Genomic DNA, 26,497 nt, shown 5'->3' on the forward strand with positions numbered 1-26,497 from the left:
ATGGGCATAAAACCGGAGAAACACCCCTTAACACCAAAGACAAGATCAAACAGCCCCACCACCGAACGAAGAGAGGGGGGGGAGAAGGCACTTGCCTGCACGGCGGTCGGCGGGTCGAACAAGTGCGCCTGTTCACACGCAGAGCTGTGAAGGGGTCCGTTGCCCGCGAGTCAAAGGACGTGCGGATCTCGGCTGCCTCTCGGCTGCATAAAGCAGCTGCCTCTCGGCTGCTAGATCAGCTGCCTCTCGGCTGCCTCTCGGTTGCCTCTCGGCTGGCTCTCGGCTGCCTCGCGGCTGCCTCTCGGCTGCCTCTCGGCTCCCTCTCGGCTGCCTCTCTGGCGCACCCGCTGGAAGAGGCGCGAGACGGGGAAGAGCTGGCAGCCGAGCCCGAGGAAGGAGCGGCGGACATGTCCGTGGGCGAGCAGCTCAGAGACGACCCACTGCGCGGCGTGAGGTGAGGTGAGGTCGGTCTGTCTCGCTCTCTCTCGCTCTCGCTCTCTCTCGCTCTCTCTCGCTCTCGCTCTCTCTCGCTCTCGCTCTCTCTCGCTCTCCCACACACAAACACACACACGCGCGCGCGCACAAACATAAAGGGAGAAAGAGGGAGAGGGAGAGGGAGAGGGAGAGAGAGAGACTGCCGCGGGCTAGCAGCGCCTGCGCCGTGGCCGACGGCACCGAGAAGGACAGGTTCTGCGCTCCCTGGATGATTGCGGTGTTGATGCCGACGACGCGCGACGCCTGCAGGCTCGTCGTGACGCGTCATGCACGTACACGTGTGCCGCGGGAGCGACGGCGCGCAGAGAGGAGACAGGGAGGAGACAGGGAGGAGACAGACAGGGAGGAGACAAGAGGGAGGCGCAGGGGTCGGCCGGTCGAGATGGGGCGAGTGGACGGGGAGATGGCGGTGCGGCGGGGGCGGGCGGAAGTGTCGCGAAAGTGTTGCGGAAGTGTCGCGAGAAAGTGTCGCGAGAAAGTGTCGCGAGAAAGTGTCGCGAGGAAGTGTCGCGGAAGTGTCCCTCACCGAGTCGACGAGCGGTCCGCCAGAGTTGCCCGGGTTGAGCGCCACGTCGGTCTGGCGGCGGGGAGGCATGCAGGCGGGGGGGGGGGGGGGGGTGAGGAGGACTCGATGCCTGGCGGCCGAGGAGAGGCCGAGGAGAGGCCGAGGAGAGGCCGAGGAGAGGCCGAGGAGAGGCCGAGGAGAGGCCGAGGAGAGGCCGAGGAGAGGCCGAGGAGAGGCCGAGGAGAGGCCGAGGAGAGGCCGAGGAGAGGCCGAGGAGAGGCCGAGGAGAGGCCCGGCTAGCCTCGCTAGGGGCGGGGGTGTGTGGCGACCCGTCCAGGAGGGGGACGTGAGGGTCTCGGAAGGGTCTCGGAAGGGTCTCGGAAGGGTCTCGGAAGGGTCTCGGAAGGGTCTCGGAAGGGTCTCGGAAGGGTCTCGGAAGGGTCCTCCCGCCTGGACCTGCACTATGTCCTCGATGAGCCGGCCGTCCTTTGCGCGGAGCGAGCGCCCCTTGGCGGAGACGACGCCGGCCGAGACGGTCGACGCGAACCCGAGCGGGTTGCCGATGGCCACCTGCCGCGCGCACACAGGGGGGCTGAGGTAGGAGCCCGGCCTCTTGCGCCGCACACCCGCACCTCGCAAGAGCACTCGGACCGTCCACGTAGCCGCGTGGTCCACGCAGCTGCGTGACGCGGCTGCGTGCGGCGAGCACGTGACTCGTCGAGTGCTAGAGGGAGGACGCGGAGCCCGCGTACTCCGCATCTAGGGGCCGAGCACCACGAGCTGCCCCACCCGCAGCGCCTCCGAGTCACCGAGCGTGGCAAACGGCACTGAGCCCGGCGTCTGCAGCCGGACGAGCGCAAGGTCCGTCGCCACGTCCCGCCCCACCGTCGTGCCTCGCAACACGCGGCCGTCGGTCAGCGTCACGCTCATCTCTGACGCGTCGCCGACGACGTGCGCGTTGCTCAGAAGGTAGCCGTCGGGCGTGATGATGACACCGCTGCCCTGCGAGCCGCCTGGCGCGCCCTCGCCCGGTGGCGCGCCCGGCGGCGCCACGGTAGCACCGGGCGCCGCCACCTGGATAGCCACCGTCGCCGGTCCGACCGTCTCGACGGTGCTGACGACGGTGTTTGAGTAGGCGTCAAGCGCCGCGGTGGAGAGCGGACGCCGCAGAGCACGCAGCGGCGAGCGGACTGCAGGCAGCGACAGTCGGAGCGGCCACAGAGCGCTGCGGCCGAGGGTCGCGCCAAAGCGGGAGCGCATATCTGAGTTGGAGTTGCTGAGCGGCCCGCGTTTAGCAAGCCCTTTGTAGCCCTCGGTCGAGTCGAGTCGAGAGCGCGGCGAAGTCCGACGTGAAGTCGCGCTTTTCTCCTTCTCCGCGTTCCAGCAGGCGCGATTTTCAAACATACATTGAAAAAACGCTCCTCATCGCAAACCCCGTCAGCAGTCCTCCTCCGGGAATGTACGTAAGAGCTACATACACTGAAAAAGTAGTAACCGTGATCTGTGTGGGGGCGCGGAGGGCAAACAAACGCCATCGCCGCAGCTATCGCCACCTACGAGTCCGCCCTCTCGGACTGGAAGGAGGTGTGCGAGAAGCGCACCGCCCGCGACAAAAACAAGTACTACACCGTCCGCGGCGGCTACCTGACTGAGTTCTACCCCAAGAGCGTCCCGCTCCCCGAGCCCGAGTCCCTTCCAGCTACCGACGCGATTCTCAATGGCACTTGCAAATCCACGTACCCGCGGCCGCGGGCGCTCGCTGCCATCAAGAATCACAAGGACTGGTTCGCGCACCAGGAGCTCGTCAAGGCGCGGGATGTGCACGTCAAGAACTACCCGTCCCTCGGAGACAGCGCCGTCAACAACCGCGAAGCCGCGCGCCTCGTCTCCGCCTCAACGCCTTTCGCCGGCAAGGCCTTCGATGTCCGTGTCGACGGTACGTACGCTACCGCCCTCTCCTCCGACACCCTCCAGGACGAGCTCCAGCGGAAGCTCGGCCTTTGGCTCTCCGCGGCGCTTCCCACCCTTCGGGTCGCGCTCGAGCGGGGCATGCCAGTCGATTTCTTCGGCGACTACCTTTACAACAAGGCCCACCACCGGCGGCCCCACGACGGCGTCCTCGCCGCCTGGGCGGACGCGATGCGCGCCCCGGCCAACGCGCCGGTTCGTGCACGGCGACAAGGAGAAACCAGAGCTCACCCGGCAGTACAATGAGGGGTACAAGACTGACCTCGCAGAACCCCACGCGGGACCGGGAGGATGCGATGAAGTAAATGAGATCAAGCTCTGGACGCCCCTCCTCAAGACCTCCTCGACGGGCGTTGGCAACGCCTCGAGTGGCGGCACGCCCGCCTCCGTCGGCCACTCCTACGCCTTCGGCAACACCGAGGAGAAGGCCCGCCGCCTGAACATGGGCTGCAAGGCGCGCGGGCAGCCCAGCCAACCCTTCTCCCACAAGACCGGCCACGGCTACGTCAAGGCGCATCGCGGTTTCTACCACGACGCGATCTTTGTCAAGCGCAACAACTTCAACCTGCTGCTCGCCTGCTCCACGAGACGTTCGGCGGCGGCTTCTCGCCCACCGCCGTTCTCAAGCTGCGCCGCCTCGCGCGCAAAGTCGCGCGCGGCAGCGTTGACCGCACGGCCTACTCGCCCAAAAGTACTCGCTCTCTTTTATGTCCCACCATGCAGAGCGCATCTCTCTCTCTGTTGTGCGAGGCGTGAACCGCGCCATTCGCTCTCACCTGGCAACCCTGTCTGCACGTCTCGCGCGCGCGTGAACAGGGCTCCAGGCCCCAAATTACGTGTGAGTGTTAGAGTTGTTTGGTATTGCTAAAAATCTCGGAGGGCTTGTTGGCGAGCCAAAATGGTGATGTCCGAGGCGCTGCGCTAGGCTCAGAGCGAGTTCGCGCTGATGGCGCGTGTGTTGCGAGCCTGCGAGAGATTGCGCTGCGATGAAAAGAACAAATCCAAACTCCTTACTTCAGCTGGTATGTCGGCTGTCGGGCCTCTCTGCTCTGCGCCCCGTGGCCGCATCGGCCGCCGCATCGGCCGCCGCATCGGCCGCCGCATCGGCCGCCGCATCGGCCGCCGCATCGGCCGCCGCATCGGCTGAAAGACATTTCACCCCTCGGGCTGTTGTTGCAGACAGAAAAAGAATGAGAGTCGTGATCTCTTGTTGGTTTTCTAAAATCTCTCTCTCTCAGAAAAACAAATTTGGCGCGCGTGCGCGCAAGGTCTGCTAGTTCTTTTAAGGGTCCTACGACCCGAGGGATTTTAAGGAGAGGAGTGTGGTGCTACCGCTTGGCTGCATTCTTTTACTTGGCTTCAAATTCTTTAAAAAACCGGGACAAGTTGGGAGGCGCGAGTGGCGCTGCCGCCGGCGCTTTCGATCCTTGCTGATGGGCGGTGGGTCGTCCAAGGAGCTGGCAGCTGCTGAAGTGTGGCCTCCGGGCTGGTGCGCCGCCTCCGCTCCTGCCGCGTCCACCGGCGCCTTCGCGCGTCCCATCGCCCTGTGGAGCGCAGCTCACCCGCGCTCGTTGCGTGCGCAGGCTGGAGATTCCAGAGGGGCCGCGCCTGATTGCGCGGACCGCGATCCTCACCATTTCGAGCATGACTCCCGACGAGTTTTGCGCGATGAGCGGCGCACCATACTGCATACCGGCGGATCAGTGGGACTTTGCGGAGTTCCACGCTGCCGCGGCCGCCGCCGTGCAGGAGGACGCGAAGATCAACAAACTGACGTATGCGTGCGTGCCGCGGCGAATGGACGAGAGCGACTTCTGGCGGCTCTACTTCAGCAAGGTGCTCTACATTCTCGACTCGGTCAAGCAGCATGGCACCTACCCTCCGCCGGTGGCGGAGCCGAGCGCCGCGCCGCCACCGCAGCAGCCTAGCGAGGAGGACAGGGGCTGCCTGGTCCAATGACACGCCCGTTGTGCGTGCGCCGGCCCCCAAGGCCGCGGGGAGGGTGCGGAGGCGCGCGTCCAGGCCGCCCTTTTGCGCCACCCTCTGCCCACGCGAGTGCAGTGCATATTTAGTCTCTCCGGGCACAACGCTCTCTCAACGAGCGACGCTGTGGCGGCGGCGCAAGCGAGTGGCCATCCGACGTCTCTTGATCACCGTCCAAAAGGTTTTATACCGAGTATCGGAGCGACACGCCCCACAGGCACAGCGAGCCACAACAGAGATCATACGTCTGTGGTCTGTGGCGTCGTGTGCGGTGTGCCGGGGTGTGGGCACACACGCACGGTCACGCCCACACATTTGGGTTTCATACATCTTACATGGGAAGTCGGGACACGTCCCCGGACCCCGCGCGCGCGGACAGTTCCCAGCTGCCGGTCACGTGCGTCCGAGATCAGCACACTTGTCGGCACGCGCACAGTTCGCGAGTAGACACAAGACATGGCACATGCTCGAGGACCTGCAGAGCGGACGATCCGATTTGCCACCGCAGCGTCTTGCCCTCCGCGGCCGTGGGTGCGGCCGCGGGAGCAGCCGGCTGTGGGTCTTCTGCCATGGTTTGCCAAGCTTCTCGCCAGGTCAGTCGAGGTTAGTCGATCTCGGAAGAAGAGTCGATACCCTTCTCACCCAAAACGCGCGTTTCTTTTCGGTGCAGCTGCCGCCTGTTTTGCTGCGCGATCCAGTTAAGGCTGAGCAGCGTATGCGAGAGCAGCTTAGCGGGCGGGTCCAGCAGCCGAAGACAGCTCACAAAGGGGCCGCATTGTGGTTGACGGTGGCGAGACTACTTGCCGTCAACGAGCGCCATCTCAGACTCAGTAACAGTGCCCTGCACTCGTACACGGGACGCCCGTTGATGCAGCCAGCTTGGTCCTAACTCCCGTAGTACACACCTAGCACGACTGCGTATACGATAGGGTACAGCCACCTCGAAGCCACATCGAGGTGTTGGTCGCGCAAGAGCATCTGCCCGCTGGTCCCCACGAGCAACCGCTGCGGGCTCAGACGCTGCAGGCATGAAAGTGCCGGGAAGCTGCTGGGGGGAAGGTGTCGCAGCGTTTGCTCGCGCTTTGTGCCGGAGCCCGCCGTGCCGACGCCAGCAGCTGCTCCCTCGGCGCGTGCCTTCTCCTCGGCGCCGTCGATGCGCTTCTCCAGCCGCATTAGCCAGTTGGCGACGGCATACTCCAGAATCGCAAAGAAGACAAAACCTTTGAGGAAGAGAGCGGGTGAGAAGTGAGGGAGCAAGGAACGGAGTGTGTGAGGTGGTGCACCAACCTTGCGACGCGGTCATGAGGCCAAGTAGGCGCACGTAGTACGAGAGCTTGGGCAAGGACGCACTGACCATGCTGTTCAAGTTGGAGAGCGTGAGGTAGCAAATCAGCGTCATTGCGACGCGGGCGGGCACCGCCGTGCGTGAGATGAAGAAGGACAACCACGAGATAGCCACGAGCAGGATGGTCGGCCGCACGACGTTGTTGGCATACCATGCGCTCCGCCGCTCAAACGTGAAGACGAGCTCGACATAGTCCTTGCTCGAAGCGAAGAGGCGACCAGCGAGGCCGGTGCCGTTGCGCCCGCGGATCTCGGTGCACTCCCATTCAGTCGAACTCATTAAATGGTGCATCTGCGGCGTGTTGTACACGTTGCGCTCGTAATAGGCTGCGTCGCCGCCAGCAATGTCCCCGAGCGCCAGCGTCATCCGCGAGTGTTCGTCGGCCGCCACCAGCCGCACGTAGCACTCCTGTGTGTCCCAGGGCATCTCCGAGAAGTCCATGCCACACTTGACGTCAAACGAGGCCCGATACGAGTACCAGACGGCACCGGTGCTGTAGATGAAGAACTGCTCGTCGCGCGCGCGGAACTCCTCGGCATTCGGGTGCGCGTTGTCCACGATCACGGGCGGTACCCACACTCCCGAGCTCTCCGCCTGAATTACGTAGAGGGGGAGCATCGGCGGCCAGATCACCGTCCGGTCGAGGAAGGTGTACGCGCCTCGCTCAACGAGGCACGAGGGGTCAAATCGCAATCGCGTATCCTGCCATGCGAAACTGACCTGGAGCTCCACAGTCACCCGTTGCTGCCGCGTGTCCAGCACTCCTATCTGCTGAGGCACCAGCGGCAGCGCTACCACCGTGGGCGTGTCGTGCGGTGGCGGTCGGACGTGGCGGTCGTATGACGGAGCGCCAGCAACCAGCTGGTCGAACTCCTTGAAGGAGGCGGGGCAGGGGAGCGGGGAGCAGCAGGCAAAGGGCACGCACGGCGCGCAAGCACTGGAAGCACTGGTTTCCTGCAGCGGGCCGCAGCAGGCCAGGCACTCAGGCTGCGACGCTGTGATGTCAGCCACAAAGGGCTCGGGCGGGCAGGTGCCGAAGGGCGCGGAAGGCAGGGTGGTGTTATCGGCAACGCTGTTGTTGGAGACACTGTCGGACGCTGGCGCGGGCGCGGATGTCCGTGCACGTTGGCCACGGGGCAGGGGCACGGCGCTTATCAGGGCAGCGGCAAACATGACACCGCCTGGGATGTCGAATGTTTGGAGCGCGCTGGCCTATGAAGCAGAGCACCACGGCGCGCGTACCGAGAGGGCAGGGGGCGGAAACGAGGGCGTTTTCCGCGCCGCGTTTCGCGTGTCCCCTGCTGCTGTGGTGGCATCGCCGTTGGCTTCCTCTCTCCCCCTTTCCTCCCTGCCCCTCTCCAGTTGTCTCTTGTTTTGGGACGACAGAGCCGTTGTATACGGTAAATGTGACTTGTTGTCTCTCACACGTCTTGACGAATGTAGAGGGAAGACAGCGCCCCAAAATCCACCAGTGTGCGACACTCGGAGACTCAATGCTAGGTGCGTAGACGTGCGGAGAGAGCCCCACCGCGTGCCACCGCCAGCGAGCCTGGGCAGGGAGCGGGGCACGTAGTATAGGATGACCACGTGTCAAAGAAGCACTCCTGCATGCATCCTCGTGCTCCGAACCATGGCAGCGCGCGCCTGTCCGTGGCCGTCAGTCGAACATAGCTTGCAGGCGCCGCGCCACCTGGTGGTCGTTGTTGATTTGCTGCAGCCTGCGCTGTTCCTCGCGGTGCATCCTTTGCGCTGTCGATGCATCGCGATCCAGCAGGAGATCTCCGACCTGACCGGCGCGGACGAGTCGCCCCGCCCGTCGGCCAGGCAAGGGGCGGAGAGGCGCGCCTCTCAAGGGGCGTCGGCCGCTGCCAGCGGAGAGGCGCGCGGCCAGGCAAGGGGCGGAGCCGTCAAGCGCGCAGCGGCCGTGCCGCCCGGCTGGCAGGGCCGAAAAGGGAGACCCACCCCCTCCCGACGCGGGTGGGCCGCGCTCGCCCGACGCAAAGTCGAGTGAATCGACTGCGTCCTCCAGCACATTGCCGTCCCAGGCCGGCCACTGACTAATGTCGGCAGCAAACCATCCGCAGCGCGGGCACGCATTGCCGTTGTACGCATCGTGCCGGTGGGTGGTCAGCGCTGAGCACGCAAAGTGCTCGATCGGCCCGTAGCGACACTGGCCACACATGCGGGCCCCTGGGATCGAGGCGCGTAGCTGCTGGGCAAGCAGTGTCCTGTTGACCCCCTTCGAGCTCTGCTGCAAGCGGTTGGCCATGTCCCGCACGGTCTCCATCAGCCGCTCGTTCATCTCAAGGAACAAACGGCGGCGAATTTCGGCCATCCTCTGGCGGTCGAAAGCTTTGTAGTCATCGGGACTTAGCAGCAACGCAACAGACTGGTTGTCGAAGCTTGCTGTGCAGCCGCCGGCTGCATCCGGATGGCACACGCACGGGATGCAACCATTGTGCTGCTGCATCAGAGCTGTGGGGCCACGCGCCAAGCATTCCTGGGCATGACCACGAAAGCAGTCCCCGCATATACCGTGCCGAGTGGAGGTGGAGCTGCAGAACACCACTGCCACGTCACTGAAGCAAACGCAGCACTGCTCAGCCTCGGCTTTGGCCGGCGGGAGGCTGAGGGTCGACTCATCGGCGTCTGCCTCGTCGGCGTCTGCCTGCTGCTGCGGTTGCCTAGCGTCCTCGCTCGCACCTGATGTGCCCGCTGGCTCCGGGAGGCGTGGTGCGCACGGGGTGGGCACGAGCTCGAGCTCGAGCTCGGTCCCGTCGGGAGGGGCGGTCGGGAGGGGCCTCATCACCGCCTCGGTCATCACCTCCGCCATCTTCTTTGCTATCGACCCCGCCGTCTCCCCCGCCGCCCTCGCTGCCGCTGCCCTCGCCGCAGCGAACCTACCTGCCGCCGTCGAAGCCGCCTCCCAGCCGAAGGCTCGCGATGCGGCTATCATGCCTGCAGCATCCGGTGTCGCCGTCCCCTCGGTCGGAACGTTCATGGCCAGCTCCTCGGTCGGAACGAAACGACCAATCCGCGTGCGGCCGCGGTGAGGCGGCACTTGCGTCTGTTGCTCTGCACTGGCGAGTAGCCCTCGGTCTGCACTCGTGCCGGTCTGCGACTCCGGCTCCGGCTCCAGCTCCGGCACGCTGCACGTACAAGCCACGTGCTTGTGCGCCATGCGCCACCTATCGCACCAGCAGTAGGGGCACTCCCCAAAGCCCGTGTTTGGCGCCATCGCGTTCGACCTCGCCTCGGCCCGCGCCCACACCGCGCCTGTGCTGGCGCATAGGCGACGTGGTAGGATGCTAGGACGCGTCCGGCGCCGATTTTGATTGGAAATTTTCGGGCCGGCCACTGCACGCTCTGTGCACGGAATAGGGACAGAGAATTTCTGTTTCCCAGCGAATCCCACCCGTCATCAGGGCGGCCCTCCTCCTCCGCAGAGACCACGTCCCCAGCTGGCTGCTGGGTTAGAGCCTTCTTCGTCTTAGTCGGCCGGTGAGGGATGTCGGCTGAACCAAACCTTTGATAAATTGCAAGTCGAATGCATAATGCAACGAAATGCAATCACCGCAAAATGCATCTAATGCATAATGCAACGAAATGCAATCACGCGCAAAATGCATCTAATGCATAATCTAGTGCATAATGCAATCACGCGCGAAATGCATCGATGCAACGAAATGCAATCAGCGAATGCAAGTTGTAATGCAGTTGTAATGCAGGCGGTGCATGCGAATGCAAAAAATGCAATGCATGGGCAAAAACCACACGCATTTTGGGCAAGAACCACACTTTTCCCGCCCCGCGCGCTTCCGCGTGAGCGCCGCGGAGAATGTGCGCGAGTTCGAGCTGCAGAGTGGCGACGCGCTAGTCTTCGACACCCGAGCTCGGCGGCGGGGATCGCGCACGAATTGTGCGGGATCGGCGAGGCAGAGACTTGTCCGGCTGGGCTCGGCGAGCGGTTCGCGGAGCTGCGGCGATTTAGGTAGGGGTTCCGGGTGCGGTTCTGATCATCTGCTCAGCACTAGTTTGCGGTGGCTTGTGATCCCGGCTCGCGGTGTGGTGGCTTGGTGGCCCGGGCTACTCGCGTAGGCGAGTGGGCGAGTGGGAGATCGCGCCCCTCTCCGACCAGCTCTCTTCACTTACTCGGCAGTCGTTTTCGTTTTTGCGATGTCGTCTCTACAAAAATAAATATTCTTAGCTTCGCCCTTGCCTCCGACGCTGGGGACAGAACCACACCAGTATCAGACCAGAGGGACTGCCCCCCTCCCCCACCTGCCCTGCTTACACGCACAGGATAGCATGCCCCGAGAGCGGCGACATTTGCGATTTGGCAGGGGTAACCTGGGAAGGAGGTTTGGTTGTGCTTTTTTTTTGCTCTCGAGGGAATGTTCTCTCGGCGCCCATGGCCTTCTGAGGTTTCGTACTAATGACGTCCTTCTTGGCACTTCGGGCGTCGGTTGTGCGTATCTGTTGTGTCTAATTCCCCCGGTAATGTGTTACGGGTATCGGTCGCTGAGTGGACACTACCTCTAGACCATCATCTACTCTGCTTGCTTCGGCCGTCGGCCGCTCGGTGCACGGTGGTCGAGTGGCTTCCGGATCGAATCGGCAGCTTTGACCCTTATAATTTTTTCACACCTGAGCGGGCCCAATTTTGCTCAGGCACCTCCGAATTCGAAATCGCGTCCTCACGCTTAGCGCTTGGTCTGAGGGAGGGTGTAGAGGATGTAGAGTGTAGAGCGCTGTAGAGCTGTAGAGCTGTAGAGCGCTGTAGAGCGCTGTAGCGCTGTAGAGCTCTACATCCGCCGCGGGACGAACTGCGTGCGTTGTAGAGCGATGTAGAGGCGCTCTACAACGTGAAATCTCTACAACAAACTCTACATCAAAAGCGGCGAACGAGGCACGGTCGCTCTCCGACATGAGGCGCGTTGCACTTGCCAGTGCTGCCCTGGCCTTCTGTCTGCCCGCCCAATGGGTGGCAGGTGCCTCTGCTGCTGTGGCATGCCTCACGGCTGCGACTGGCCGGCGCCTCGGCGCGTCAGCTCGGCTCGGCGTAGCGATAGTGGCCAGCGCAACTCGCCTGGACTCAACGCTCAGCCAGGAGCTCCCGCACGCGCTGGCGCGAGGCATGGCGCATGCAACGCGCAGCAATGCTCGCCTCGCCTCGCGCAAATGCGACCGTCCTCGCAGCCGACAGTCCACCGCCTGCTAAAGAAGCACAGCGACGAATGCGGCACCGGCGACGCACGGCAGGCTGGTCATGACGCAGTTATAGGGTGTTGTGTGCCGTCAGAGTGACTCTCTGTGTGTCAGGGATAGTCAGGGCTGTCCATCAGAGCTCCAGTAAGCTCGGAGACACCCCATTAGCGCGGCTCGACCTCTTTGAGTCACTGCCTTCCCGGCGGTTTGGCTGTAGAGCCTCTACAACAAACTCTACAGCAAAATCGAGCTCTACATCGCTCTACAACGCACGCAGTTCGTCCCGCGCCCGATGTAGAGCTCTACAGCTCTACAGCGCTCCAGAGCGCTCTACAGCTCTACAGCTCTACAGCGCTCTACACTCTACATCCTCTACACCCTCCGCCCTCCCCTCAGCGCTTGGTGTGCGTCCGTTTTTCGTCACGGGTGATGTCGTCTCTACACAGTCGCTCTCTTCCTCAAAGGTTTTGTCTTCTTTGCGATCCTGGACACCTGGAGTATGCCGTCGCCAACTGGCTAATGCGGCTGGAGAAGCGCATCGACGGCGCCGAGGAGAAGGCACGCGCCGAGGGAGCAGCTGCTGGCGTCGGCACGGCGGGCTCCGGCACAAAGCGCGAGCAAACGCTGCGACACCTTCCCCCCAGCAGCTTCCCGGCACTTCTCATGCCTGCAGCGTCTGAGCCCGCAGCGGTTGCTCGTGGGGACCAGCGGGCAGATGCTCTTGCGCGACCAACACCTCGATGTGGCTTCGAGGTGGCTGTACCCTATCGTATACGCAGTCGTGCTAGGTGTGTACTACGGGAGTTAGGACCAAGCTGGCTGCATCAACGGGCGTCCCGTGTACGAGTGCAGGCACTGTTACTGAGTCTGAGATGGCGCTCGTTGACGGCAAGTAAGTAGTCTCGCCACCGTCAACCACAATGCGGCCCCTTTGTGAGCTGTCTTCGGCTGCTGGACCCGCCCGCTAAGCTGCTCTCGCATACGCTGCTCAGCCTTAACTGGATCGCGCAGCAAAACAGGCGGCAGCTGCACCGAAAAGAAACGCGCGTTTTGGGTGAGAAGGGTATCGACTCTTCTTCCGAGATCGACTAACCTCGACTGACCTGGCGAGAAGCTTGGCAAACCATGGCAGAAGACCCACAGCCGGCTGCTCCCGCGGCCGCACCCACGGCCGCGGAGGGCAAGACGCTGCGGTGGCAAATCGGATCGTCCGCTCTGCAGGTCCTCGAGCATGTCTACACCATGGAGCCCTTCCCAGGCGCGCGCGCGGCCCGGCGGGCCTCTCCCGCGCAGCGCAGCCCTCGCCTCGTCAGCCCCTCCATCTCGCGTCGCGGCCTGCCGCGCGCCGCGCGTGAGCGCGCAGCCTGCGCCCGGCGACCCTCTGAGCCGATCCGTCCCTCGCGCGCAGGCCTCGAGACGCGCAGAGACCTCGCGCGGCAGCTGAACGTGTCGGCGCGCCAGGTGCAGGTCTGGTTCCAGAACAAACGACAGCGCGAGCGCAAGATCTCAAAGCAAATGGGCCTCTTCTCGACGCCCGGACTGCCAGACACCCCCGCCACCACCGCCGCCAAGGCGGCGGCTTCTGCAGGCAACTCTGGGGGCGGGGCGGGGAGCAGCAGCGCCGACGGAAAGGCGGCCGGCGACGGCGGCGGCGCGGCGGCGCCGGCGGGGACGGAGGCAGTGGCGGCGGCGGCGGCGGCGGCGGCGGCAGCCGCGGCGGCGGCGGCGGCGGCGGGGGTGAGCGATGCGACCAAGGCCGGGTCTGTGTTGCCGGGCGCGCTCGGCGGGCCAAAGCTGCCCGCGCTGCCGCTGATGCGCGCTGCGTCCTGCCCGGGGGGCAAGGAGCCGCCGGGGCAGGAGCCCCGGGGGTCCGGGAGCGGCCCGACCAGCTTGGACGACACGGAGCTGCCGATGGGCCTCGGCAACCAGCCCTTCAGCGGGGCAGCCAAGAAGGGTAGCGCAAAGGTGCCGGCGGGCCCGAGCGGCGGCGACGCGGGCGGCTCGCTGTCAGATCTGGGGTCGCTAAGCTCGATGCCGTGGCTGGCGAGCCTGCAGGGGGCATACCCGGAGCAGGCGAAGCAGGCGGAGCTGCATTGCCGCGCGGCGGTCGCAGCGGCGCGCGCCGCGATGGACGGCAACAGCTCGTCGAGTTTGAACAGCGCGTCGCTCGCGCTGATGGCAAACATGGGAGGGCGGCTCCCCGTGCTGCAGTCGCTGATGTCGCCGCTGGGCGGCACGAGCGCCTCTAGCTTGCTGCTGCCGGGCGGGCCGTCGCTCTTCGACCCGACAGGCGTCGGCGCGTTCGGCGACATCGACGTGGACAGCTTGCCAGACGACGTGCGCAGCCAGCTGCTCGGGGAGCTGGGCGAGCGGGGCGACGGCGGTTTCCCGCTGGTGGGGGAGACGAGCACGACCGCGGAGGCGCTGCTGGATCAGATGGATACGGGCGACGGGCCGGCGCCGGCCGCCGGCCGCCGGCCGGGGCGGCCGTGGCTGCAGCACCCCGCCATCAAGAAGCGGGCGGTGGGCAGCGGGGGCGGCGGCAAGATCGACGGCGTTCCGCTGCAACGTTCGGGGTGCTCGGGGCTGCTCGACGACATGAGCCTCTCGGGCGCGTCGCCCACCGACGAGACTTCCGACTCGGAGCCGTCCGGCACGTCGGTCGAGGGCCTCGCCGCCTCGAGTTTCGCGGCCAAGTTTGGCGCGTGCTTGCCGCCCGCAACGGACGCAGAGGCGAGCATGCAGGCGGCGGCCGACGAGTACGTGCAGGTCATCACCGCGGCGGCGGCGCCCTTCCAGATCGTGTTCGCGTCGGCCGCGTGGATGAGCCTCTGCGAGTACTCAAACCAGGAGGAGGTGCTCGGCCAGACCCTCGACTTGCTCGACGGGCCGCTGACGCAGCGCGACCGTGCTGAAGACTTGATGGGCTCCATCCGCGACGGGCGGCCGTGCTCGCTCAACATCACGCACCACACGCGGACGGGCAAGCCCTTCTCGCACGACGTGCGGCTGGAGCCGTTGCGAGACTCGCAGGGCAAGCTGCATTGCTTCCAGGTACGGCCGCCGCCACCGCCGCTGCGCCGCCCGCCGTGCTCACTCCCCCCCCCCCTCCCTTCAGGCCACCTCGAGCAACATCGTGATGCTCGACGCAGAGGCCGTCCCCGCCGCCGCCGCTGCCGCCGCCGAAGCAGCCGCAGCGGTGGCAGCACGGCAGGGCGGGGCAGGGGAGGCTCGGGGCGGGCAGAGCGAGTCCACACCGATGAGCCGAACCGATTCGGCGCTGAAAATCAACGATGTTTTGGACCTGTTCACCGAGCCTGGCGCCGACAAGGCCGACAAGGCCGACTCGCCACTCGAGAGCGAGTCGGCAGTGGTCAACGCTTTCCTCGACCTCGCCTGATCGGACAGAAATCATAGGACGTCACGGTGCATCACGCCTACTGAGTGAGCGGTCGCCGCCCCATTCGACATCCTCTCGCTCCCTCTCCAGCCGAGCTGCTGCACGCGCATGCGGGGCACGCACCGTGAGGTGCGGGAGGGGGAGGATGGAGATTTGCCGCGGCGGGCGACTCTCTCCGTGTTGTGCGCCGCGCTACCCGCGGTGCCCCAAAGCTCCGTTGCTGTGGGATGCTCTGGCGCTTGTTGGCGCCGCCTTCGGAGCTCTCTGCTGCTCCAGAGCGCCCACCGACTGTGGATTTGACATTGTGTGTGACCCATGTAGTACTGTGTCGTGCGCATCTCTCGCATCCATGTCCCCAAATGTCGCTCTCGATGCAGCTTGCAGGATGGCAGCTCTGACACCTCTGTGTTCGTTAGTCAGAGAGAGCTCGCGCGGCGTGTTCACACGGTGACCGGGAGCACACACGTAACATGGCTCATGGGGGTCTATTTTTATTCGACTGCGTCAAAGTGCGAGTCATCACTTGCCCGCACTGAGACCTTGCGCGAGAAGCCCAAGAAGCGATTCGGGGCTTTGCTGCAGGCCTTGCTCTGATGACGATGTCGTCGACGTCCTGCCCGCGGCCCTGCCTGTTGGGGTCGTTGCGCTTGCCCGCCTGCAGGCGCTATGCCTCGCACCGCCGCGACCGGCGCCGCCCGGGTCGGTGGTATCTTCCCATTTCACGTCTGCTGGCAGGGCGCGCGACTTCGCTGGTTTCAACCTGCCTGCCCGTAGCATTGCCCGAGCGCTCGCGAGGCCTTCCCGCTGCTCCCTGTTCGTCTCCCTAGCCTTGCGGGTCCTCACTGCAGGATGATTAACAGATGGCAATGCCGCGTGTGTCTGTGATGGCGGCGGCGGCGGCGCTGGCGGCGGCGCTGGCGGCGGCGCTGGCGGCGGCGCTGGCGGCGCTGGCGGCGGCGGCGGCGGCGGCGGCGGCGGCGGCGGCGGCGGCGGCGGCGGCGGCGGCGGCGGCGGCGGCGGCGGCGGCGGCGGTGGCGGCGGCGGTGGCGCCGGCGACGGCCCTCGCGTTTGTTCTGTGCGCTTCGTTGCCCTCTGCTGCTCCACACTTTCTTGCTCCGGTGGCGATCGTGGTGGTAGCGACGGCGGAGGAGGTAGCGGTGATTTCTTCGGTTGCGGAGGCGACGACACATGGCTACCATCATCGTCAATCACGTCCATTGCGCCGCCCGATGCAGACGGTTGCACTGCCCCCTGATGCTCGACGCTTGCTCCCACAAGTCGGCCACGATGACATCGGCCACGATGTCGTGCTTGTAGCCGCGTCGCGCTCTTTTCGTCTTGTGCGGCGAATTCTTCTGCTAACCACGCACTGCGCCGCCTATCCGCCTCGGTCCGCCCGTTGCGACCGCGCCAGTGTGCCTGTATCATGGTCACCGTCGTCGAATCCTCTTGGCACGACGATTCCGCCGCATACCGCCGTCGCCTGTCCACCTCACCTCGCCCCGTTCGCCTTCGATGTGGTGCTTGCAGCGCCGCCGCCGCCGCCGACGTTTCTGCATGGGGTCGGCATTGCTGCTGCGACGCTCCCTGTTCCTCTCTCGCCGCAGTAAGCACTGCCGCTGCTGCAGCTCGCGCAGCCTTGGCGGGGTCCTGCGCAGCTTGTGCGGGGCCGCCCAGCGAGAGGACTGCCCGCTCACACGCGGTTGGCCTTGCAAGCAGCCAGACGAGGGCGGAATTTGCTGGATCAGTCAGCACCGAGTCCATGGCAGCCATCATGTCCGACTCCTCCCAGCGGTCCGGGGCATTGTGCAACGCGCGCACCCACGCAGCAGGCCCGAGCAGCTGATGCACCACAGCGGCCCATGCGTCGAGGCCGCGGCTCGCTCGCGCCGCCGCGACCGACCCTGGATCGGCGCGCCGCAGTGCAAGCCGCACCGCCAGCTCCAGCTTTGCCGAGCGGCCGCGGACGCACCGCTGCAGCAGCGTCACCGCAGACTCCTTCGAGGGCTCGCTTGCGTGATGATACTTCACAACGTGCGGTTTTTGCGCGGCACTGCCATCCTCACCGTCACCCTCCGCCTCCCCGGCAGGCTTCGCCTGCATCGCTACCCCTCGCTCTGCCGCTGCTGCTTCAGCACGATGTCTCCGTCGCTTCGACCCTTGGGTGGCGGGCTTGCAGGGAAAGAGGTCGATGGCGCGTTCACAGAAGCGCTCGAGGCACGACTGCTTTGTGCGGTAGAGTTGCACCAGCCGGCAGTACTCGTCAAATTCGATGGTGCCGGAGCGGTCCTTGTCGCACTCAGAGAAGAGCTCATCGAGCTCGTACCTGTAAGGAAACATGCCCGACTCCTTCATCGCTCGTCCAAACTCGCGCTGGGTCAGTGCGCCAGAGCCGTCGGCATCGAAGCGGTCAAAGGCATCGCGGAACCTGCGACGCTCGGAGGCCGAGAGCGGCCGCAGCTGTGCATCCATTTCAGATCGGCGCCGTTGCATGTTCTCTCTCTCTCTGGCCGCAGCCTGCACCCTCGCGCGCTTCAGGACGCCCCGCACTGCCGCCTCATCCTCCAACATGCAACCGACGCCTGCTGCAAGGTCGTCGAGAGCGTCGAAACCACGGCCCTCAGCCACTCGGATATCAGAGGCGTCGACCCCATTGTCGAGGAGGAATGCAATGATCTCGGCGCGTGTCAAAGGCATGCGAGCTACACGACTCGGCCTCACCGAGCTCGCTACGTCGACGCGGGGACGGACGAGTTTCCCCGGCGGCCGCTTCTCGTTCACAGCCTTGTTATGAGAAGAAAATACGTCCAGTGGCGCTATGCGCTGGTCTGTGAGAGGTTGAGGTGCGAGCCCTGGAGGCCCTGGGGATGGTTCACAGGCCTCGTTCTCCCCACTGCGCACTAGTCTATGCGAGGTTGAGGTGCGTGTGACCTTTTCCCCCTTTCCCCCCTTTTTCTCTTCTCATGTTGTAAAATCGGAGGGTCGAAAAGAAACATACAACGCAAACTAAGTCAAACTAAAGGGCATCTTCACATAAAAGCACAACCCAGGGGCCCGAAATCGCACACAGACAGAGAGTCACGCAACACGGGGTCCCACGCGCGCTTGACGCCGACTCGGAGGCCGCACCGGTCAGGCGCGCAGCCGGAGAGATAGGGAGGTGAGTGAGTGAGTATTCTTGATACGAAACCACGACGACACACACCAGTCGACTCGCATCGGTTGCCTCCATGAACGGCGGAGACACACACACACACACACATAGGGGAGGTGTTCAACCACCCATCTTTTCTCTCTGGATGCTGACTCGACCGGACGTGCTGCGCCTTTTAGGTCGAGATGATGTGGATGATGATCAAAAAGGCCGACCCGGCCGTTTTTGTCGTGGCAACGGGAGTGACAAACAGGGGGGCCAGCCCCGCTTGGCACCCTTACTCCGGTGGTAATAACCACCACCTTTCACTTAGCCACCTTTTTGGCCCCTTCCCCCCCCCCCCCCCGCCCCGCCCCGCCCCGCCCTCCCTCTCCCGTGCCCCCCCTACCCCCCCTACGCCGCCCCCTCCAGCCCCTCCCCCTCCCCCCACCTCGCCCGCAGGTTCGCTACTTCATCGAGCTCGCCTTTGCGGCGGCCCCTGTGGGCATCACCATCGAGTGGCAGGGCGAGCGAGTCGGCGAGAGGAAGACCAGCCTGCCCGGAGCCCTCCCTCTGACCCTTCTCGGAACCTTCCTGTGTAGGCGAGGGCGTCGACGAGATCGGCGTCGACGCGGTGGGGATGCCTAGCCGCGGAAACAAACCTGCCCTGTGCACTCACACTTGCGGGCCACCGTGCCGCACGGAGCACGGCGCGAACCACACGGGGCCCGTTCCACACTGTGCTCTCGAATGCGTGGCCACTCCGTACGAGGCAGCGCGGCGCAGCGCAATACGCCACGCGCCATTCACCGTACTCCCCCCTCCTCCGTTTGATTGCGGCAGGCGGACAAGTCGCGCGTCCTGGTGCGGATCGACCCGAAGTACGTCCGGCCGACTGAGGTCGAGCTGCTGATCGGAGACCCGGCCAAGGCCAAGGAGAAGCTCGGCTGGGTGCCCAAGATCCCGATGCAGGAGCTCTGCAAAGAGATGGTTGCCTCCGACATCGCCCTTGTCGAGAAGGGCGACCTCACCTCGTGAGACCACCTTCCGTGCGCGCGAGATTGCATGTGAAAATCATGGTGTAATGGGACGTACATCTCTCTCTTGTGTGACCGTCTGCTGCTACTGCTTTATCTCTTGGTCCCCCCACTTGCTGCGCGTGGTGCCGAGTGCGAGTCGCGAGTCCGAGTGCCGACGGCCCGAGAGCGCGCGGCGCTCAGGCCACAGGCGGTCGTGACGGGGTGGGTCACCACTGGTCCAGTGCGTGCGGTCGATCGAGCGCGTGTGAAAAGGGCGTGTGTTATCCTATATGTCTTTTAAAAATGCGAAATATAAACAATAAAAAAACATAGAGTTAAGACTCTCTCGCTAGGACACACATGGGCAGCTCTGTCCATCTTTTCGGCGCGAGTGCCGGGAGACGACCCGCAGTGCACACATAGAGTCAGAGAGACGCGCGCCCCCGCGCTTCTCTCGTCTCCTCCGACTCCAAACCCATCCCATCAAATCACGGACAAGACAGAACGCGCACCACACGAAGACACAATAGGAAACAGGAAAGTAGCTCTCGCCTACAACCTCACACATCGACCTCCTCCGCGGCGAGACGACCAACCCGCGAGCGCACTATCGCTCTGCAGGGCCCTCATCCTCACCGCCCCCCTCGCCCTCCGTGGCCGGCGCGATCCCGTCGACCAATTCCGGTCCCGGCGCGGCAGAGTCCGCCTCATAGAGAGACTCGAGCATGGCGCGAGCCTCGTTGGCGCCTGGACCTTGAGGGGGGCGGGAGGGGGGTCACCTTTGGGTTTGGGAGGGCTGGGAGGGCCGGGAGGGGCGGGAGGGGCGGGAGGGGCGGGAGGGGCGGGAGGGGGGGGAGGGGGGGGAGGGGCGGTGGCAGCGCGCACCCAATCCCGGCTGTTGACTCCCAAACGACGCACCGCTCTGCGAGGCGCCGTCCGCCCCGCCGCCGCCGTCCGCCCCGCCGCCGCCGTCCGCCCCGCCGCCGCTCGCGCCGCCGCTCGCGCCGCCCTCGGGCACAGCAGCGTCGGAGCTGGCGGGGGCTGCTGAGCTGGCGGGCCCTGCTGGCGGTGAGGCGGCGCCGGGAGAGGCGGCTGCGCTCCCGCTCCCTCCGCCGCTGCACGAGAGTCCGAGGCTGCTCGGCGCCAGGGTCGGCGCGCCTCTGCCCTGCGAGTCTGGCTCCATGGGCGCCCCGAGCGACGCCTCGCCGTCGTAGACCTCGACCACCTCGTCCACGAGGCAGACGTCGAGTGGGTCGAGCCCGTCCCCGTCCTCGTCCCCGTCGCCGCCGAGCGGGTCCGGGTCGATGTAGTCGAGCACCTCTTCGAGCAGCAGCTGGCGCGGCTTGGGCGCCGCGCCGCCGCGCTCAGCGAGCGTGGCACGGCAGCGGAGCGCGGCGGCCTCTTCGCGGAAGCAGACGACGGAGCGGGTCCCGTTGAGGGAGAGCGAGAAGAAGAAGGCGTCGCTCGTGTGCGCGTCGTACGTCAGCACCCAGACAGAGTCCTCAAGCGGGTCTGGGTAGTCCTCCGCCTGTGGCGGTGCGCGAGGACACCGTAACGACGAAAGGAAAGACGCGGGCCGTCGGACGCAGCGAATGCGACTGCGACGCAGCCGAGGACAGCCGAGCCAGCGTGTCTTCTAGCGCGCTGGCCAGAGTCCCCAGGACCCGTGTTCCGCATCTAGGGCCCTCCGCCCGACGGTCGGCATAAAGCTCGTCCGGCACCATCGTGAAGGACACGGCGAGCGGCGGCGGCGGCGGCGGGACGCCCATCGAGATGTAGGGCGAGAGCAGCTCGCCGGCCGACGCGGCGGCGCCGGGGCCCGCGGGGAGCAGGTCGCCCCGCAGCACGAGCGCGACGCGGAAGTGCGCCTCTCGTGAGGAGACGACCAGAGCCTCGAGATCGAGTGCCTGGATGCTGGGCTCTCCCTCCTCCAGCTCGTGGATGACGGAGGCGGCGTACGCCTTCGCCTCCTCCTCGTCCTCGAAGGCGACCACCGAGTGCACCGGCTTTCGAGACGCCTCCGCCTCCGCCTCGTCGGGCGGCAGCTCAATCGAGTAGACAGCCTCGTCTTCGGTATCTGGGTCGAAGACGAGCACAAATGCGTGCGGAATGGAGCCCAACCGGGAGAGGAGCGCGTCGTTCGCCTGCACCTCACGCATGCGGCATCGCAGCTCCTCCATCATCGGCGCGTCGGAAAGCTCGTCGTCGTTGCCCTCGGCATCGCCGGACGGCGCAGACAGCAGCACACTAGCCCGCAAGCCGGGCACAGCGGGATGCCGGCTGACGCTGGCCCGCAAGCTGGGCACAGCGGCAGGGCCGGACAGCAGCAGCGCTGGCGCTGGGACAAGGAATGACAGGATCAGCAAGGCCGCGGAGCAAGGCCGCGGCGTGAAGGTGCACCCGCCCGACGACATGGGCATTGTGATTCCCCAAGGCTTTTTCTTCCTGCCCCTTAATTTGGGCGTCTCCCGCCTTACTCCCAGCCCGGCATCTCTCTCGTCGTGCACTCAGAGTCTGTTGTGTTGTTGACTGCCAGTGAGAAGCTGGAGGAAGGTCGCCAGTGGAGATGAAACCGCAGTGGAGTTGTGGATGGAGTCCGCCAGTCCGCCGAGCACGGGGGAGGGGGCCACGGGACGGCTCCCTCGCCCCCCGCTGCGGCACGGGCCGTGGCGCCTCGCAAGGTCTAGCGGCGGGCGGGCAGTGGTGTGGCAGTGTGGGATGCACAGGCCTGACCATGCTCCGAGGCGTTGTTCCCTACCGCTGTGTGCTGCGGCATTCTGAAAGACCTCCTGTGACATAAGCAACAACAAACACAAACTCTCTCAACTCTCTCTCTCTCTCAAGCACAAGCAGGATCCATGGTTTACCCCTTGTGGGCTGACTTGACAACATGACAAGGTAACGGGAATGATCAGAATGGCGAGGCCCGGAAAGCGGAATGCGTTCTCAGAACGTTCAGAACACCGGCCACTGGGCCAGAACGTTCTCCCGGTATCCGCGGCGGGATATGGCGGGATATGGCGGGATATGGCGGGATATGGCGGGATACCGGGAGATACCGGGAGATACCGGGAGATACCAGGAGATACGAGATACGGGCAGATACGGGCAGATACGGGCAGATACGGGGAGATGCGAGGAGATGCAAGGAGATACGGGGAGATACAGTCAGATATTGGAGAGATACATCAAGATACCGCAAAAAAACCGTCCACACTAGGACTACGGGTCAACTCCGTGAGGACCATAGATCACGTGCATCTTGTCGTAGCCGGAGGCAGGGGATGTCGACGTGAAGAGCAAGACCAAGAGGTGAAGCTAGAGAAAAATTAAATATTCTTAGTTTCGCCCTTGCCTCCGACGCTAGAGACAGTCACCACGGATACATACGTCCGTGGGAGTGCCCCCCTCCCCCACCTGCCCTGCTTACACAGGATAGCATGCCCCGAGAAGCAACGGCGGCATTTGGCGGGGGAAACCAGGGAAGGAGGTTCGGTTTCGAGTTCGGTTTTTGCTTTTTTCTTTGTGCTCTCGGGGGAATGTTCTCTCGGCGCCCATGGCCTTCTGAGGTTTCGTACTAATGACGTCCTTCTTGGCACTTCGGGCGTTGGTGCGTGCGTATCTGTGGTTTCATATTCCCCCGGTATTCTATATAGGGTTCGAACGGCCACCTCCCTTTCACTCGCAGCGATTCCTTGCTGGATACCTTTCCGCAAGCGGAAGGTCGCCAGTTCGAAACCTGCTTTGACCCTTATATTTTTTCTCACCTGAGCGGGCTCAATTTTGCTCTACCGTAGAGGCTCTAGGTGCCTCCTACGATTCGATCCCGCGTTCTCAGGCAGTCGCCTGGTGCGTTGTTCGTTTTCGTCACGGGAGTGTGTTGTTCAGAGGTGAAGCTAGAGAACCTATACGTACTACCTACCGACGACGTCGACGAACACCCCCAAGTCCCAAGAAACGTGCAACGATGAACGAAAAAACACCCCGCCGCCCCCCGGCTCGCGCGCCCTGCTAATTTTTTTGCGAAACCCGCTACTATCCCTCATAGAAATCACCTTCAAGCAGCGTGCGTCTTCCACCTGCTATGGGTGATACAAAAATATCATCCATCCTTCGTATCGTGTCGGCAGTTGGGGTCCTCGGCTCCTCGCCCGCTGGCAGCGAAATTGCGGGTGTGACCGCAGTGATTTGGTGGTGTCATCCCCACCACAACCCAAACGCCGTTCCAGACTCAGGACGTTTCCGCCCTCCCTGGCGCCGCAGGCGCCGCGCCTGGCGCCCCCGCGCCGGTGTAGGCAAACGACTCGAGCGGCGGCGCGGCGCCCAGCGCCTGCGGCGGCGCATTCTCCGGCGACGGCGCCTTCTTCGGAGCCGCGGGCCGCCGCCCCCTGTGCGCATCTGCGAGCCGGGCGGAGGGGGGCGCCGCGTATGCGAAGCGGTCGAGGCTGCTCCCCACCGCCGCCGCCGGCGGCGAGGCGTAAGCGGCGCTAGCCTCCTCGCCGCCCGCCGCCTCGTCTGCGCCGACGTCCGAGCCGCTAGCCGCAGGGCCGCCGCCGACGGATGCGCCCCCTGGGCCGCCGCCGCCCGCCGGAGCGGCCCTCCGATCGGCCGCTGGAGAGGCCGAGGCCGCCGCCCACGCCGCGCCAGAGCGTGAGGGGAAGAAGCGGCTGCGCTTGGGGGCTGCGGGCGCGGCGTCCGCGGCTGGCGCGGGCTGCCTTCGGATCGCAACCTTGGACGGGTCCTGAGGGGGCAGGCGGGGGAAGGGGGGTGGGCGGGACGAGGAGGCGGGAGCGAGGCGCGAGGGGAGCGGCGCGGCGTACGGCATGCGGCGCGGGAGTCAGGCACGCGGGGCTGGCTCATCAGTCATGGATCGAACAGGCCGCGGGGGCGCGGCCACCTGCGACGGCAGCTTGAAGGCCTTGCGGGCACCGGCCGTCTTGTGGACCGCAGCGCTGTGCATGTACCGCGAAAGCGGCGCCTGCTGCGGCACTGCGACGGGCGCGAGGCCAGTTGGCACAGGCGCCTCGCTGCCGCCCGCGGCGGCGTCGCGCGGCGGGGCGCCGCTGCCCGCCAAAGGCGCGAGCGGCAGGTGCGTGTCCGGGTGGATGTCGCCACGCTGGCAGAGTGCGATGGCGACGTCCCGCGGCAAGTCGGCGCCGCAGTGGGGCATGGGGACGGGCGCCGCGCCGTCAGCGGGAGGCGGCGGCGGCGTGAGTGGCACCACGGCCTGCATGTCGGGGTCGTAGACTCGCTGGTGGAGAAAGGTCTCCCTCGCCTCGCGCAGCCTCGCGAGGTAGCTGTCCCACCCGCCGGGGGGCGCCTTTTGGTGGTCCATCTGGCGCACCTTTGAGAGGGGGGGAAGGGGGGGGGGGGGTTTGTTGGCGGAGGGAGGGAGAGAGCGGGGCGGAGGAATGGAGGGGAGAGGGCGAGGGAGGGCGCGGGAGAGGGGAGGGGAGAGGGGGGGGGGAGAGGGAGAGAGCCCATCTCTGGCGCGGCGAAGCCTTGACAACCGCCTCGGCGTTGCCGTGCGCCTTGAGCGCCCTGTGCGCGCCCTTGATCGCGAGGCCGGGCAGTGAGGCGAGGTAGTCGCAGCCGGCGAGGATGCACAAGTCGAGCAGCAGCCCGCCGTCCCACAGGCTCCACGGCGAGAAGAGGCGCGACTGCTCGGCGCGGTCGCCACGCGCCGCGGGGTCGGTCAGCTCCTGGAGGCGCTCGCGGCGGAGGAGGCGGCCGTTCCCGCTGCCGTCCATCTTGAAGAGCACCGCCGGGCAGCCAAAGGGCACCATGTCCGAGTCCTCCGCCACGACGAGCTGGACGTGGCCGCGGGTCGCGAGCAGCGCGAGCTGAGCGTCCGCCTCGTAAGGCGCGACGTAGTAGGCGATGTTGTGCCTCCGGCAGGCGAGGATGAGCTGGTGGGCGTGCTCGGGCGTGATGTCGATCGCCTTGGCGAGCTCGTCCCTCCAGCCCGGCGCGTTGGACTTGAGCATCTCGTTGGCCTCGCGCCGGTGGCGGTCGCGGGAGGCACGGCGCGACGACTCAGTGGCGGCCTTGGCGGGGAGCGCCGCCCCGTCGAGGACGAGGACGGGCTCGACGCCGTTCTCGCGCATCAATTTGAACTTATTGACGCAATAGTCGACGTGCGCGGTCGTGTGGAAGCCGTTTGCCAGTTCGTTGACGCAGGTGTGTGCGGCCTTGTGCAGCCAGGCATACCCGTCGATCGCGGCCTTCTTCCCGGTGTACCGGGAGATGTGCGCGTCCTCCATCGCGTCGTCGAGGAAGGGGAGGAGGCTCGGAATACCCATGCGTCACCCGACCGGGTCGATGGCGGTTTTAGAGGCGGGGAAGAAAAAGAATTCAGCGTCACAGCCCGCACGAGCGCGAGAACCAGGCCGAGGAGAGTGAGAACTGCGAGGAGAGATAGGTAGGAAAAGGTGGACGCCCGAGGGTGGTCGACGGCTAGCACCACACTCCTCTCCTTAAAATCCCTGTGTGGCGGCGTGCCGCCGTCCTCCCCTCCCTCCCTTGGGTTGTCTGGTTTTCTTTCTTTCTTTACATCCTTCATCAATCTCTCTCTGATGAGTCCCCTGCGATAAACAGGTACCCACGCGGAATCGACCCTATCCAGTGCTCAAGTGCTCAAGGACAAGGTAACCACCACACGTCACACCCGGTGTTGCGCGAGAAAAAGAATTCACGTCGCCTTCTTTTCCTTCCAGATCCTGCTTTAAAATCCCTTTGTTTGAGAGAGAGGGGAGTGGCGGCGTGCCGTCCTCCCATCCCTCCCTTACTTGGGGGCGCGTGGGTTTTCTTTCTTTCTTTCTTTCTTCAAGATCCTGCTCGTGCAGGTGGGGACCCTGTCCTTCTTCTCCCACCCTCGCTTGGCGTTTCCGTTTTATTCATTAATACGTTGATAACAACGTACGCGAAGGTCACGTTGCTCACATATGCGGTCACAGTGAAAACACAGTCAATCGCGCCACTCCGCTCAACGCCGGATGTAGAGCTCCACTCTCGCGCTCAAGTCGTGCTCAAGTTCTCTCCACAGCGCTCTCCAGCGCGCTCTGCATCTCTACAGCTCTACACCGCCTCTACAGTGCTCTACAGCTCTACACTCTACATCCTCTCACCCCCTCCCTCACCCCTCAGCTGGACGCCTGGACCTGGACGAGCGGGACCGCTTCACTTGCCCACCAACATCTTGCGCGCGGCACAAAGGCAGCGGCCGCTAGGGCGGCCGCAGCGAGCGAGGAAAGGGGCTCGACCACCTATCGGGAGCGAGAGAGAACGAAGAGAGCGAGTCGGAGAGTGCAAGTCAGGTGCAAGTAAAAGAGAGAGGGAGGTCAGGAGGGTCTTACACACACCTATATACCTCACACCTGAGACCCCCCCCACGCGGCGCAATCTCTATCGGTCCTCAGTACGACGCATGTGCGCACGCGAC

General features: G+C 65.0%; 8 protein-coding genes across 8 annotated transcripts in view; 3 read left to right on the top strand and 5 right to left on the bottom strand.

The window, feature by feature from the left end:
• The window catches only part of EMIHUDRAFT_463708 (hypothetical protein), a gene marked incomplete at its 3' end in the record, with an annotated part of 2,920 nt that extends 614 nt beyond the window's left edge, over positions 1–2,306 (bottom strand). Inside the window, exons 1-6 of the mRNA XM_005774671.1 lie at positions 1,775–2,306; positions 1,457–1,570; positions 1,022–1,072; positions 655–738; positions 345–440; positions 60–128 (exon numbers count right to left, since the gene is read on the bottom strand). Of these exons, the coding sequence (XP_005774728.1) occupies positions 60–128; positions 345–440; positions 655–738; positions 1,022–1,072; positions 1,457–1,570; positions 1,775–2,260 (900 nt within the window). The 5' untranslated portion in view covers positions 2,261–2,306. The remainder of the gene's footprint in view (positions 1–59; positions 129–344; positions 441–654; positions 739–1,021; positions 1,073–1,456; positions 1,571–1,774) is intronic.
• Positions 2,307–4,401: 2,095 nt separating this feature from the next.
• On the top strand, positions 4,402–4,927 carry EMIHUDRAFT_207485 (hypothetical protein; the record flags this gene model as incomplete). Its single annotated transcript, XM_005774672.1, has 2 exons — positions 4,402–4,457; positions 4,552–4,927. The coding sequence occupies 2 exons, from the start codon at positions 4,402–4,404 to the stop codon at positions 4,925–4,927; spliced, it is 432 nt and encodes a 143-aa protein (XP_005774729.1).
• A 909-nt stretch (positions 4,928–5,836) lies between these two features.
• EMIHUDRAFT_207486 (hypothetical protein) lies at positions 5,837–7,469 on the bottom strand (the record flags this gene model as incomplete). Its single annotated transcript, XM_005774673.1, has 2 exons — positions 5,837–6,171; positions 6,239–7,469. 2 exons carry the CDS (start codon positions 7,467–7,469, stop codon positions 5,837–5,839), a joined length of 1,566 nt encoding a protein of 521 aa, XP_005774730.1.
• Positions 7,470–12,602: 5,133 nt separating this feature from the next.
• Positions 12,603–15,106, top strand: EMIHUDRAFT_354747 (hypothetical protein). The gene is made up of 3 exons (XM_005774674.1): positions 12,603–12,762; positions 12,913–13,209; positions 14,675–15,106. The coding sequence occupies exons 1-3, from the start codon at positions 12,630–12,632 to the stop codon at positions 14,902–14,904; spliced, it is 660 nt and encodes a 219-aa protein (XP_005774731.1). The 5' UTR covers positions 12,603–12,629; the 3' UTR covers positions 14,905–15,106.
• A 1,176-nt stretch (positions 15,107–16,282) lies between these two features.
• On the bottom strand, positions 16,283–17,601 carry EMIHUDRAFT_207490 (hypothetical protein; the record flags this gene model as incomplete). The annotated part of the gene is made up of 2 exons (XM_005774675.1): positions 16,283–16,323; positions 16,401–17,601. The coding sequence occupies 2 exons, from the start codon at positions 17,599–17,601 to the stop codon at positions 16,283–16,285; spliced, it is 1,242 nt and encodes a 413-aa protein (XP_005774732.1).
• Positions 17,602–18,252: 651 nt separating this feature from the next.
• Positions 18,253–19,075, top strand: EMIHUDRAFT_207491 (hypothetical protein; the record flags this gene model as incomplete). The annotated part of the gene is made up of 3 exons (XM_005774676.1): positions 18,253–18,300; positions 18,518–18,571; positions 18,881–19,075. 3 exons carry the CDS (start codon positions 18,253–18,255, stop codon positions 19,073–19,075), a joined length of 297 nt encoding a protein of 98 aa, XP_005774733.1.
• Positions 19,076–19,159: 84 nt separating this feature from the next.
• On the bottom strand, positions 19,160–21,470 carry EMIHUDRAFT_207492 (hypothetical protein; the record flags this gene model as incomplete). The annotated part of the gene is made up of 5 exons (XM_005774677.1): positions 19,160–19,190; positions 19,665–19,803; positions 20,075–20,115; positions 20,178–20,584; positions 20,904–21,470. 5 exons carry the CDS (start codon positions 21,468–21,470, stop codon positions 19,160–19,162), a joined length of 1,185 nt encoding a protein of 394 aa, XP_005774734.1.
• A 3,321-nt stretch (positions 21,471–24,791) lies between these two features.
• Positions 24,792–25,358, bottom strand: EMIHUDRAFT_44988 (hypothetical protein; the record flags this gene model as incomplete). Its single annotated transcript, XM_005774678.1, has 1 exon — positions 24,792–25,358. A coding segment is annotated over one exon (567 nt), but the record flags the coding sequence as incomplete, so codon positions are not given.
• Between the last annotated feature and the right edge of the window lie 1,139 nt (positions 25,359–26,497).

This window comes from Emiliania huxleyi, assembly GCF_000372725.1.
Source record: "Emiliania huxleyi CCMP1516 unplaced genomic scaffold EMIHUscaffold_31, whole genome shotgun sequence".
Lineage (NCBI taxonomy): Eukaryota > Haptophyta > Isochrysidales > Noelaerhabdaceae > Emiliania > Emiliania huxleyi.